Below are 13,531 nucleotides of genomic sequence, written 5' to 3' on the forward strand. Positions count from 1 at the left end.
ACACTTGATGTAGACATATATTTTTTTCAGTTAAGTTATATTAAAAGCTAACATGCAGTAGCATTCACAAATAATTTATTTACAAAACGTACTGGAGTCAAGTGGGTTACTTGTTGTGGATTATTGTTAGGTTTTTTTATCAGCTGTTTGGAGTTTCATTTTTACTGTCACCAATACACGGTTGGTAGGTTACTTCAGAAAAGTAGGCCTAGCCCTATATCAAAACTCATAATGTAAAACATCCACAGCAAAAAGTTTTGTTTTAAAAGCATCATACATTTTTAAAGGTTTTCTTTTTCTTCTTTTTTTATTTATGTATGTACATTCATAACACTATTCTTTGTATTAGCATATCACTTTTGTATGAAAAATAAAATAAAAGGGTTATGCAGTTAACGCTAATGCAAGGGTTTTTCTAATGCAGCATCTGTGGGAGGGACAGTAAATTTGACATTGTTCTCTCTTCTGACTGCCATTATCTCTTAATTTTTTCCCCTTTTTTTGAAAATCATGAAAACACAATTGTGGATTTTTTTTTTTTTTGCCATTTGTGCAAATGGGAATACACAAAAATATATTTGAGGTACTCTCCCATTCATTGCTCTTCAAGCCAACTATGACGACATCCGCAGCTTCGAAACCCAGAAACGTGAAAAGGGTTTTTTCGCTTGGATAGTGCCCGGAGGCCATGCCACATCCTGTGAACTCGTCGTGCGACTTTATAGTCATGACTTGTCTCTGTTGTAATGGCATAAATAAAGCCACTCATAAATGTGCGTGCGTCCATTATTCACTTTGAGTCTAAAACCATCTCATACAAGTGGTCACCAAAGCAGAACCCGAGCGAAATGGAAGTTGGAAGTTAGCTTTTTTTCCCCAGCGACAGTTCACACACACAGACAGACCATACGCGTATGGCTCATTCTCCTTTCAAAATAAACTTATGTCTGTCTATGCTGGAGAAATGTACTAATAAATAATGTAGCATTTTAATATATTTTCAGTTTCAGATTGAGGTAGGTTATTAATATTGAAAAAAGAGTAGGCTAAAGTTAAAGGACTTGAAATTGCATACAACGTTTATCAGTTTGCAGTCTCATTTTGCTCTTCCTTTTTTGGTCCTTGCATAATGACTTCCTTTGAGTTTGGCTGTCTCATACATACGACTGATCTTGCTTGATTATGTCTGACGTGGGATCTGGTGACGGGGTTCCGTGGAATTCTTCTGTGTTAGAGCAGGAGATCAGGGTGAGCGCGGCGTTTCTGTTGTAGCGGGAGTCCGTGGAACTGCACAGCTGCTACGTGAGTTCCAGGAAACTTCTAAACGCCCCTTTTGGCATCTTCCATGTTGCAAATAGGGAAGCATATGTCAGATGTAACCTGTATTTGTTTGTGACTGAACCCGTGTTTAACCACTGGGTACTGAGTGGTTAGTAAACTCGTTTTTTTGTTGTTTTTTACTTTGTGAAAGAGGCACGAAAGGTATGAAAACGTAACATTTTGGCTATATTTTGCGAGGAATCTTTTTTTTTTTTTTTTACATTTATAAATAGCTTGTAACGTGTAATTGCCTGAAGCTGTATGAGGTAATATTTCTTTTTTCATGGGACGTACAGGATGTTTTCCACATTTATTAAGTGTCAGATCATCATCGCATTCATCTGCAATGGATTTAGTTACGGTAAGCGTTTGTTGTTTCGATAACATATTTTTTCCCCTCCTTTGTATACTTGGAAATAAAATCTCCGTAGTTATATGCTTATGTCTCTCTCACAGTTGTGCTAAATGTTGCTCTGTACACTGTTCTTCTCAGTAGAAGTACCGTAAAAAGTGTTCAAACTTCGGCTTAAACGTGTTTTGTGTTTGTTTAAAACATGTTAATGAAAAGCTGATGTGGGTGTTTTATAACAAATTAAAGAAGAGTGTGCTGATTGGACGACACCAGATGTCAAATGTTTACCTTTACTTTCATAGCTTAAAATGTTGCCATGTCCTCGCTCCTTTTTCACACTATTTACTTAACTACTTTTATTTACTACAAAACATCTGTTTACTTTGATCATGTGTGATATTATTTTCAATTTATCTTTATTTTAAATCTTTAAAACCACTGTAGAGCACACAGAGGAGAACTTGAAGTGTTTTAATGACTATGACACAGAGATGAAATGCAGTCTCTCCACTGACCGACTCAAAAGCTGCTCTGGATACAAGCTCAACATCACACATAATGTGTTCAATATGTGAGTGTTTATACAGGCCTGTAGTTCCTCTATAACTGAATGCATTGTTGTTTATTTAGCAACCAGTTGACATAAATATCTCTTAAATTGCAGGAATCAAAATAAACCATGTATCTTTGAGAAAAGTCATCCCAGTGACAAATGTGAGTGCAAAATTAAAGTGCAAGGGTTTGTCATAACAGAGATCTACACTGCTACACTTCTGGAAGGAACGGATGTTTTATACAGCAAAAAATTAAAGACTGAAGACTTCAGTGAGTATAAATGTTGTATACAATTTACTGTTAATCCCTTTCTATTAGATTGTAGAATTCACATGATTTTTAGTTCTAAAATTGTGATTTTAATGAGTTAAAAAGTTGAATCCAATCTTATCTCGCATATTTGCATATGTGTTTGGCGTTTTCTGTAGTCAAACCGAAAACTCCAGTCTTATCAGTGCAGAAGACTGAAAATGGAAACTTTAATGTAACTTGGGATGACCAGTATAGTGATTCTGTAACAAGAAATTTCTTGGAAACCTTAACAATAAACCTGTCCTATGGCATCAAAGGAGGACTTGAAAAGGTAAGGAAGATGATATATGATAAATAGATCATATGAACCCTAATACACACATTCACACATTAATTTATTATAAAGAACTAAAAAGAAAAACGTTGTTCATACAGATATCCAAGACGGTGCAGAACACTGTGGGATCCTTTGAAATTGTGGGCAAAAATCTCCAGCAGAATACCGACTACGTTCTGACAGCAACAATGAGCACAAGCTATAATGGCCATAGTATATCTAGTGACCAGAGCGCACCAGTTGAGTTCACTGCACGTAAGTCTATCTGTATTTGTCTCAAAGTCATTATTGCGTCTATATCAATAGTCTTTGATAATCCAGGTCAATTTATACATGTTCTACAGCCTCATCCCCAAATGAAATAGCCAAATTGGTGATTCCAACTCTCTGTTTTGGTTTAATCGTCATCATTTTTGTTATCTTCTTCTGTATTTTGAGGTGAGTTGTCTGTTTTGTGTTTTTCCATCATTCGATAACAAAACTTGTCACAGTTGTATTATTCCTTCGCACATCCTTGACAAAGTCAGTTCTTACACACTTTATTTCTTCATTGCAGAATGAAGATGAATTGGTGGGACAAAATCTCCAAGCCAAAAATAGATGCCAATCTTGGAGAGGAGAAGGTGGGAGAAAAATCCTACCAAAAAAAAAAAAAATCACTAATGTTAATAATTCATCATAATGATGATCAAAATACATCCCTTAATTTTTCTCTCATGTTTAACAGGGTCATATTTTGCCTCTATCTGTTATGAAGTTCTCCGCAATCCATGTAGAGATCCCAACACTGGACCCTCATGAGAATAAGAAATTGTATGTTGTTTTGTTTGTTCGCAAAAGCAACAACTTCAGAAAACATGTGGCAGACTAGAGTCATTCTAGCTCTGATTAATAATGCTTGAACATGTTTGTCTCCCTACAGGATCTCAGCATTATCAGTAGATACAAACAATGAGAAAAGTTCCCACAGTGTTGAGTCGGCACAAGTGGATTATGGCCAAGCTTGCACTAGTAGCCCCGAAGAGAACATCTGCACCATTGACGTCGCATCACATGTCAAGCGTGCATTGGATGACCTGTTTAGTTTACATCCAACCCCAAACAAACCATCATCGTTATCCCCCTACAATCAGGTTACCATGAGCAGGTCAAACAAGAGTGTTAATGGTATCAGCTTCTCAAGAGAACCCAACCGTGCAAACCGAGATTCGGGCAATTGCTCCGGCTCATCAGTTTTCAGCAATATGTCATATTTGGAAACAGCCACAGATGATTCTTTATTCCTGGATCAGCTGAGCCCTGATCGTTCCTGTCAGTCCAACAAGAGGGACGTTTCAGACTTGGATGCAAGAGATAGCCAGTTTAACTTTCCCACTAATGATACTATGGAAGACGGCTATCGATGCTTCAGCAGTGTTTTAGAACAGGGAAACGATGCAGATATTTGTCTTTCAGATGATGTTGATGAGAAGTGCATTATGAAAAATCTCATCGCCAGCACAAATCCACTCTATCCTACTCTTATTCTGGATGATGACAGTGTCACACCAACTGATGAAGGATATCAGGCTTTTCAAGGCTTAACAAAGAGCACAGAAGGACAGTTGAGCTCGAGCGTCAGTACTGAACAAGCACTAAATGCATGTGGAGCATTGAAATTCCCCCAGAGCACCGGCAAAGATCCCACATCTTTCCAGCAGAGTTCTTTGCATTTCTCACCCAGTATTCAAATAGACAATTTATATCAGTGTGTTTAACCCTGCTCTAAAAGCAAATGATAAGTACATGGCTAAAACATTGGAATTCATTTTTGCATGTAATGTCAGCAATTACTATGAATAATTCATTTGAAAATGTGTTCAGTAATAATAAGAACCATGCAAACTCTGTCCATTGTTTGTTCAGACTCAAAGACAATGCCTTGAATTGAGTTTGTTCCAGCTTTTTCTACAGTAAGATGTTAAAAAAGTGCCTTAAAAGGATATTGCACACATTGAAATGATCTCATGTCATCCCAAATGACATTCATTCTTCTATGAAACCCAAACAAAGCTTTTTAGAGGAGTGATCCAGCTCCATCAGTCTATAAAATGCAAGTTTATCTTGGTAAATGATGATGAGAAAATATTAGGTTTTTTTTGTTGTTGTTGGAGTGTCACTTTACATGCCTGTAGGGATCATGTACAGTAACTATTATTGTTATTCATACTTCTTTATTGCTCTGTTATGTTACACAAAACGGCAAATGTGAAACTTAGTCAAATTTGCAAATGCAAATTATAAAGGCATGATAACAAGACTTCAGATTCTGTTTAACTACAGTACGCTGTAATAACAAATAATGTTTAAAGTATTACCATCAATAAGAAACTTTGAAGGATTCAACAGAAGGAGTTATTCACAGCGACTTACTCTAATTAGGGAGTAATGTATTATTTTTCTTGGCATTCACATTTTTATTATATTATGTTTCATTATAATGGCATTATTACAGGGTCTGTGGCTTCATTACAGGGTCTCAGTCTGTAAATTGAACTTGTATGTTTATAGTAGGATGTTTCAACAAAAAGGAATAGATGTTTGTATATAGGATGCATGTCTAGATGTAGATGACACTGTAATGTTTTTTTGTTTTGCTATCATCAACAGGACAATGGCCTGCTCTTCAAAAGGTCAGTTCGTAGACAGTTCGTGTCAGCCTGCGTACAGTAACTGCGCTGTCAAACAGATGATTGCCGTGTGTGTAAAAAACAAAACAAAAAAACATTTCATTATTTTTGTATGTAATCTCTAGTTGTTCCACCACTATGGTATTCACTTCTCAGTTAAGAGCAATGTTAAAACAGCCTTTGCTTCTACATTTCTAAAATAAAACCTCAGAGTGTTGAAACAGAGTCTGAGTCATCCGGGTGAATTTCATACAGCTTCCACAGAGCTTTTGTTTTATGCTGCCTACTGTAAAGCAGGAAGCAGACTTGTTTTTCTGTGGAAGGCACATACAGTGAAGTGCGTGTTGAGAATTTGCACTCAATAAATGAAAGAGACTTTACAAAAGCATGTGATCAAGGGACACGTGTTCTGTAGAAAGTGGTATTGTAATCCAATGCTATATGAATATTGTCAATTATATATAACAATAGACTATGAAAACTAAAGTATGTTATTATTGAAAAGTGTCTTGAGATAAAATATGATCTTACACTTGGCATCTGCCTATAAAGTTCATGCGACAGAAAATTTTTAGAATAGTTGGACTGTTATTGTATTGTAAGTGGTATTGTAATCCAATGCTATATGAATATGCGACAGAATTTTTTTAGAAGAGCTAGTTGGACTGTTGAAGCCCTTGGTGGCATTAGAAATGTGCAGTTCAAAAACGGCCTCATCTTTTTTGATTAATTTAGGTGTGGATGACACCTTTATTTCTGTTTAAGTATTAAATATCGTTGATATTTATAGATTAGTCAATTGGATGATCGCAGCGTCACCTGCAGGGCGTTTACGTGAAGTACACAAACACTGTGAGCAAAAGTCTTCCTAAGTGAAGTGAACATACAACCAAGTATGGTGACCCATACTTATAATTCTTGCTCTGCATTTTAACCCAACTAAAGTGCACACACACAGCAATGGACAAACAAACAAACACACCATGAACACACACCCGGAGCAGTGGGCAGCCATTTATGGTGCGGCGCCTGGGGAGCAGTTTCATTTAGCTGTCTGTACAATGCTCAAAAAAGGTAGTATAAATGCAATTGTACAGTAATAACAACATTGATACTTTCATACTGAGCTGTGAGCAGGCATATTTTGTCTGTTCTTCAACAACATTTTGAGCATGCACAAAGCAGCCTTAACTCATAACTCACAGTCCTACATACTGTATGTAGAAGATTTGTATTAATTAAAATATGAGTATAATCACTGTGAGTAAAGCCATTTGTGTATCAAGTTATTCTACTATTATCTAAAAAGCCCTCTAAAACTTGTATACTCAATTCATTTTCTAACTTCATGTTTCCTTTTTAAAAAAGGCCTCTAACACCAGTTTTTTCTGTTCTGCTTCTAATCTATCTACTTGTTTTTTTATTATTATTATTATTGTTAAAAAGAAAACTCTGATAGGCTACTGTTTCCTTTTCTTTTTATAGTCTAGCCTCTACTCTAAACATACACACACACACACACACACACACCTTGCTTCATGTGTTAAGCTAACCGAACACTTGCATATTATTATTATTATAGTTTCTTTGGATAAAACAACTAAAAATGACATAAGACTTTTCTACTGGTTTTCAACAATATCACAATTACACATTCATGATTTTTCCTCCTCTCACATCCCACATACTAGTTGACATGTCACTTGTTATGCTATAAAGTCCTTTACATTAAAAATAGAAAGGGAGTAAAAGACATGAAAAAGTCAAAATGTTTGTTTCATATTTCCATAATTGCCTTCGAACTCACTCGTCGTTTAGCCTTAAGAGAAACTGCGGAAGCAGCAAAAAAAAAAAAAAAGTATTGCGACACTATAACGTTACTGTAGTTCTGTTCAGACATGTTGTAATTTCGATTATGCTTTTGCAGTTAAGCAAGATAATTCTTTTGCTGACTGTCACGATCAGTGCATTAAGCCTCCACCGAGCGTTAAGTGGGAATTGTCTGTGATTGTGAGGTGAGGTGAAACCGTTTGATTAACTAGAAAAGCTTTCCGTTGTAAACTGTTTACTTGGTACAGCTTTGACCGCGTAACATACTTCTTCGAAATAAATAGTAATATTTGTTGTTTGTTTTACAGCTCGTTCACAATGGTTCCCACTGTTCTTCTGAGTCAGATCATCCTCACGCTCTTCTGTCAGGCATTTTGTTTTGGTAAGATTCATACTTTTGTGTAGAACAAATGCATAGGCTAATTTACATTTAATCATTTAGAAGACGCTTTTATCCATAGCGACTTACAAATGAGAACCATAGAAGACCAACGAGAGAACAACAACAGTATACAAGTGACATGACAAGTATTAGTTAGTCGCAGTACACATAGCTAGTTTTTTTTTTTTTTTTTTTTTTTTTTATAGAATTGAATAGAATAGAATAGAATAGAATAGAACAGAAAAAAAATAAGTGTTAGTATTAGTTTATCAAGTCCTGGCTAAAAAGATGGGTCTTTAGATATTTTTTTTAGATATTAGATAAAAGAAAGTTTCTAAACATAGTGTGTTGTGTCAAATGTAGCTCTATGCTTTTTTATGTGTAGCTTCATGTTTGTTGCGCCCAATGGTGGAAATGTTGTGAAATATTATATACCAAATCAAACGAGAAAATCTGATGATTGAGATACCACTCGTCATTTAAAATCCATGAATATATCTCAAATTATTATTTAGACATGAATCGTTGTGCTGCAAAAAAATGTATTTATACTTTTTAGACGGTGTTTTACAGTTCAACTTTTTTACTTTTCCAAAGCAACTTCTGTTGTGGTCATCTGTGATAGTGATACTAAAGACTATAGAATACCCAAGATATGTCACTCTTATAGTTTTGAATGGAGTTGAAAAATGCAACACTTAATAGAGTGGTGGAACTATGACGTCACTCTGTAGGCAAAAACTGGGAACTGAGTCATTTCCATCATCCCAGTGTCAATGGGTTTTTTGAATGAGAGTTTGAAAAAACTAAAATAAGGTCCGTAATTCACACAAGCTCAAGATACTTTCACATTTTATTCTACGACATAAAACACCAGTTACTTCCCACTCATGATTTTTTAAAACTGTTACGTTTCTTTAAACAGATAATTGCTAACAAGTTGCGAAAAGGGGCTACAGGCAATGACGGAGAAATTAAACGTTTTCAACAGTTTATTAATTTACAGTATTTTCCAATTGTAGTATATAATTTATAGTATAATTCATTGTAGAATAACCAATTTATAGTTTCCTGCATTTTATATTGTTGTTTGACCAATTTTTTTTTGTTTGACCTGAAATTTTAAAATGTTAAATTAAATATTTATGGCCACATGAAGCTGTTAAAAAGCTTACAGATTGAGCATTTTCTAGAAGCAAGGATAAAATACCCACCCTAAGAAAGCTGAAATGTGGTAGGGCCTACTTTATTCACTAAAATAAGTTGAAACTTTAAATCGGTCATGTGATGCTTTTTTAAAGATCATTATTTTGTGTATTTCGAGTAATAGACTTGACATGGTTTAATGTTCAAAAAACATTCTTTTTCAAATACTGTTCATTATTGTAGGTCCACTATGCCCCGTCTCTCTCTAACACATTGTTTTCTACAAAGTCCCTCCTTTTTACAAGCGCAGTCTGCTCTGATTGGCCAACTGACCCAGTGCATTATGATTGGCCGATCACCGCAAGCACTCTTTGGAAATATAACGCCCATAATCGCGAGCTTTCATCTTTCAAAATAAGTGTAAAGATAGTTAATAATGTCCTTAGTTTTACCATCAGTTCAAGCCCAAAAGGGGAAAAGAGTCGCTTGACAGATGCAGTGATGAAGCTCGTATGTGTTTGCAGTACACAAGCCACGGACAGTAAAGACAGCTGACTCCACAGTGTGACCGTCTCTCTCTCTCTCTCTCTCTCTCTCTCTCTCTCTCTCTCTCTCTATGTCTCTCACACACACACACCCGTATGCATGCGCACACACATGCGACGCGAAAAAACGCATTTGAACAGTCAATAGCAAATACTAAAAACTAATAACATACTTCCAGTAGCTGATTCAGAAGCGCCAGATTGTTGTAGCAAAGTCAGAATTACCTCCTCTACAAGGTTCATGAAATGATAGTCCATAAAATGTGTTCCTGTTGTAAGTAATCTTAAAAGGAAAATCAACCATTGTTCCATATTTCACTATGTTCTTCTTTCAACTTAAACAAGTTGATCTGTAGCCTACCTCTCTGTACCTCTCTGTCTCTGTCTATATGAGAAGGTATGGTGAGTATTATTTTGTGTCACCATACTTACTCGTATAACTACTCATGCAACCGTCTTTAAATAGGGAAAACATGGACATTTTTGGTGGCTTCTAAATTCATTCCTGTTTGGATCCTAAGGAATGAATGGTGCTAAGCTAAATGCTTACATAGTGGCGCCGCACACAACAGCGATTAAGTGCACATACTGAGATGGGAGAGGTACATATCAATTCGTCTAAGTTGAGGGAAGAACATAGTGAAATATGGAAAAATGGTGGCATTTTCCCTTAAAGATTCCTAAATGCAACTACTTTAAGCTGCATGACTACATGGCTGCTTCAACACTAACTGCAGTTACTGAGACCTCGCTTTCTTTCTTTGCGTGAACATTTGGGCGGCATTACACAAATATTTCCACAGTGATGTAGATATGTGGGGGTGTGTTTTAAAGAGGCGTTTTAGGAGGGCGTGGACAAGTCTTGACTTTGATAAAGTATATCTCTTTGGATTTGAGACTTAAGTCTTTGAAACTTTACAGATCTTCTTCATGCACCAAGAGAAAGGAAAAATAGAAATCACATCATATGTACCCTTAATATTTAATCTTACTGCTGTTATATAGTAGATTGAACGAAACCCCGCCAACAAAACAAAAGAGCCAATCGATAATCGGTAAAATCAGTGCATCACTGCAACTGCCGTTAGAAGTCCTGGTTGCAAACAGTCAACGCTCTGAGAAGTGCGCCACTGTGCACTGCCTAATCAAGCCTGAAAAATATGCCTTTTTAACACCATTTGTGTAAAATAAACAACATTTATGATAAAGTTGTCAGATTTCATTGGTGATTTCAAATAAGAAATTTAATTGTAAGTTTAGTGAACACTTTTAAAGAATTTGATGTTTCCCCATTCAAAGTGAAAGGAGCTGCACTTAAATGCCTGAGGGGTGTTTCAAAGATGGCCGCCTAGTGACATGACTTGCCTTAAAAGGACTTTGATCTCACCCAGTCTTTTATTTTACAATCACTGTAGAGCCCACTGAGAAGGACTTGAAGTGTTTTAATGACTATGAGAAAGAGATTAAATGCAGTCTCTCCACTGACCGACTCAAAAACTGCTCTGGATACAAGCTCATCATCACACATTATATGTGAGTGTTTGTACAGGCCTGTAGTTCCTCTATAACTGAATGCATTGTTGTTCATTTAGCGATCAGTTGACATAAATATCTCTTAAATTGCAGGTTTCAAAAATACAATGCATGTATCTTTGAGAGAAGTAATCTCAGTGACAAATGTGAGTGCAAAATTCAAGTGCGAGAGTTTGTCAGAGAAGAGATCTACACTGCTACACTTCTGGAAGGAACGGATGTTTTATTAAACAAAACATTAAAGACTGAAGACTTCAGTGAGTATAAATGTTGTATACAAGTTATTGTTAATCCCTTTCTATTTGATTTGTAGAATTCACATGATTTTTAGTTCTAAAATGATTTTAATGAGTTAAAAAGTTTAATCCAATCTTATCTCGCATATTTGCATATGTGTTTGTCGTTTTCTGTAGTCAAACCGAAAACTCCAGTCTTATCAGTGCAGAAGACTGAAAATGGAAACTTTAATGTAACTTGGGATGACCAGTATAGTGATTCTGTATTAAGAAATTTCTTGGAATCCTTGACAATAAACCTGACTTATGGCATCAAAGGAGGAATTGAAAAGGTAAGGAAGATGATATATGATAAATAGATCATATGAACCCTAATACACACATTCACACATTAATTTATTATAAAGAACTAAAAAGAAAAATGTTGTTCATACAGATATCCAAGACGGTGCAGAACACTGTGGGATCCTTTGAAATTGTGGGCAAAAATCTCCAGCAGAATACCGACTACGTTCTGACAGCTACAATGAGCACAGAATATAATTATCATAGTATATCTAGTGACCAGAGCGCACCAGTTGAGTTCACTGCACGTAAGTCTATCTGTATTTGTCTCAAAGTCATTATTGCGTCTGTGTCAATAGTCTTTGATAATCCAGATCAATTTATACATGTTCTACAGCCTCATCCCCAAATGAAATAGCCAAAATGGTGATTCCAACTCTCTGTTTTGGTTTAATCGTCATCATTTTTGTTATCTTCTTCTGTATTTTGAGGTGAGTTGTCTGGTTTGTGTTTTTCCATTATTCGATAACAAAACTTCTCACATTTTTATTATTCCTTAACGCATCCTTGACAAAGTCAGTTCTTAGACACTTTATTTCTTCATTACAGAATGAAGATGAATTGGTGGGACAAAATCCCCAAGCCAAATATAGATGCCAATCTTGGAGAGGAGAAGGTGGGAGAAAAATCCTACCAAAAAAAAAAATATCAATAAAATCGGTCAAAATACATCTTATTTTTTCTCTCATATTTAACAGGGTCATATTTTGCCTCCATCTGTTATGAAGTTCTCCCAAATCCATGAAGAGATCCCAACACTGGACCTTCATGAGGATATGAAATTGTATCAGTGCCTCAGTGTTTCGGAAAAGGGAAATGATGCAGATGTCTGTTTGAGTCTTTCAAATGATGTTGATGCTGATGAGAAATGTATCATGAAAAATCTCATCGCCTTCACAAATCCACTCTATCCTACTGTTATTCTGGATGATGGCAGTGTCACAACAACTGATGAAGGATATCAGGCTTTTCCAGGTTTAACAACGAGCACAGAAGGACAGTTGAGCTCGAGCGTCAGTACTGAACAAGCACTAAATGCATCTGGAGCATTGAAATTCCCCCAGAGCACCGGCCAAGATCCCACACATGTCCAGCAGAGTTCTTTGCATTTCTCACCCAGTATTCAAATAGACAGTTCATATCAGTGTGTTTAACCGTGCTCTAAAAGCAAATGATATATATATATATATATTTTTTTTTTTTTTTTGGTAATCTTCAGTTGTTCCATTTTGAGTGGAATACGTTGAACAATTCAGACCAGCAAGAGCAATAAGAGCTCTTTTAAAATAGATATTTTAAACACTGATTCTGTCTTTAGACTCCAAAACCTTGAATTTGAAAGTTACATTTTGAACAGTAAGAGGTTGTATGGTTTCTCATGTATATATATATAGTCAGTCAGTTAGTTAGAAATGCCTCCAGTCTCACTTAATAGTTTTTAGATTATTTCATGATCTCTGTCAGTTATTAATGTGAGTTTGCCTCCTCCTCCCTTCTTACTCGTCCTCTTCCACAGGTGTTTCCTGTTTTTCCTACATATGACGTGTTTTGTCTGTTCTTTGTCTTCTTTGATCCCCTCCTTGTTTCCCTCCTCCCATCTGTGTTTTCTCTCTCTATGCTTTAGTCTTATGTCTCTTTACCCATGCGCAGATGATACCTAAAGGTGAATCGGTGAAGATTGGTGGGGGGACCTTTTAGGCCCAGGTTGATGAGTTAAGTCTATACTTTACATAAAGTTGAAAGGCTCAGTGGCAGTATTATTCCTTATATGTCCAGTTATTCCTGATCACATGTATGTTACATATAACTTGTTGTTTTGGCTTATATCCAACACATACAGTATGTAATCCATATCTCATTGGTCGAAAAAGATCATACCACCTTTGTTTTTTCCTATATAAACTCAGTGTAAAACAATAAAGATTTGAAGTGAAGTTATACTCAGAACTTGTGTCTGTTGTGCCTTTTATTCCCATGGTCGTGAACACTTCTGAAGGACTGAGAAAACATTTGGGGCGAAGACATAGAA

The 13,531-nt window shown here is 35.9% G+C and overlaps 1 protein-coding gene across 3 annotated transcripts; it reads left to right on the plus strand.

Moving 5' to 3' along the window:
* Window positions 1–1,167: 1,167 nt before the first annotated feature.
* On the plus strand, window positions 1,168–13,449 carry LOC127952417 (uncharacterized). 3 transcript variants are annotated; one of them, XM_052550838.1, is made up of 13 exons: window positions 1,168–1,302; window positions 1,617–1,681; window positions 2,117–2,243; window positions 2,337–2,497; window positions 2,656–2,810; window positions 2,915–3,071; window positions 10,804–10,921; window positions 11,015–11,178; window positions 11,335–11,489; window positions 11,594–11,750; window positions 11,840–11,933; window positions 12,052–12,118; window positions 12,201–13,449. In XM_052550838.1, the coding sequence occupies exons 2-13, from the start codon at window positions 1,618–1,620 to the stop codon at window positions 12,654–12,656; spliced, it is 1,875 nt and encodes a 624-aa protein (XP_052406798.1). In that variant the 5' UTR covers window positions 1,168–1,302; window position 1,617; the 3' UTR covers window positions 12,657–13,449. The 3 variants fall into 3 exon arrangements, with proteins under 3 accessions (XP_052406798.1, XP_052406799.1, XP_052406797.1); XM_052550837.1 differs by lacking the exon at window positions 1,168–1,302 and adding an exon at window positions 1,331–1,482; XM_052550839.1 differs by lacking the exons at window positions 1,168–1,302; window positions 10,804–10,921; window positions 11,015–11,178; ... (3 more) ...; window positions 12,052–12,118; window positions 12,201–13,449 and adding exons at window positions 1,330–1,482; window positions 3,161–3,254; window positions 3,373–3,439; window positions 3,544–3,629; window positions 3,739–5,710.
* Window positions 13,450–13,531: the final 82 nt, after the last annotated feature.

Source organism: Carassius gibelio, chromosome B3 (genome assembly GCF_023724105.1).
Source record: "Carassius gibelio isolate Cgi1373 ecotype wild population from Czech Republic chromosome B3, carGib1.2-hapl.c, whole genome shotgun sequence".
Classification (NCBI taxonomy): Eukaryota; Metazoa; Chordata; class Actinopteri; order Cypriniformes; family Cyprinidae; genus Carassius; species Carassius gibelio.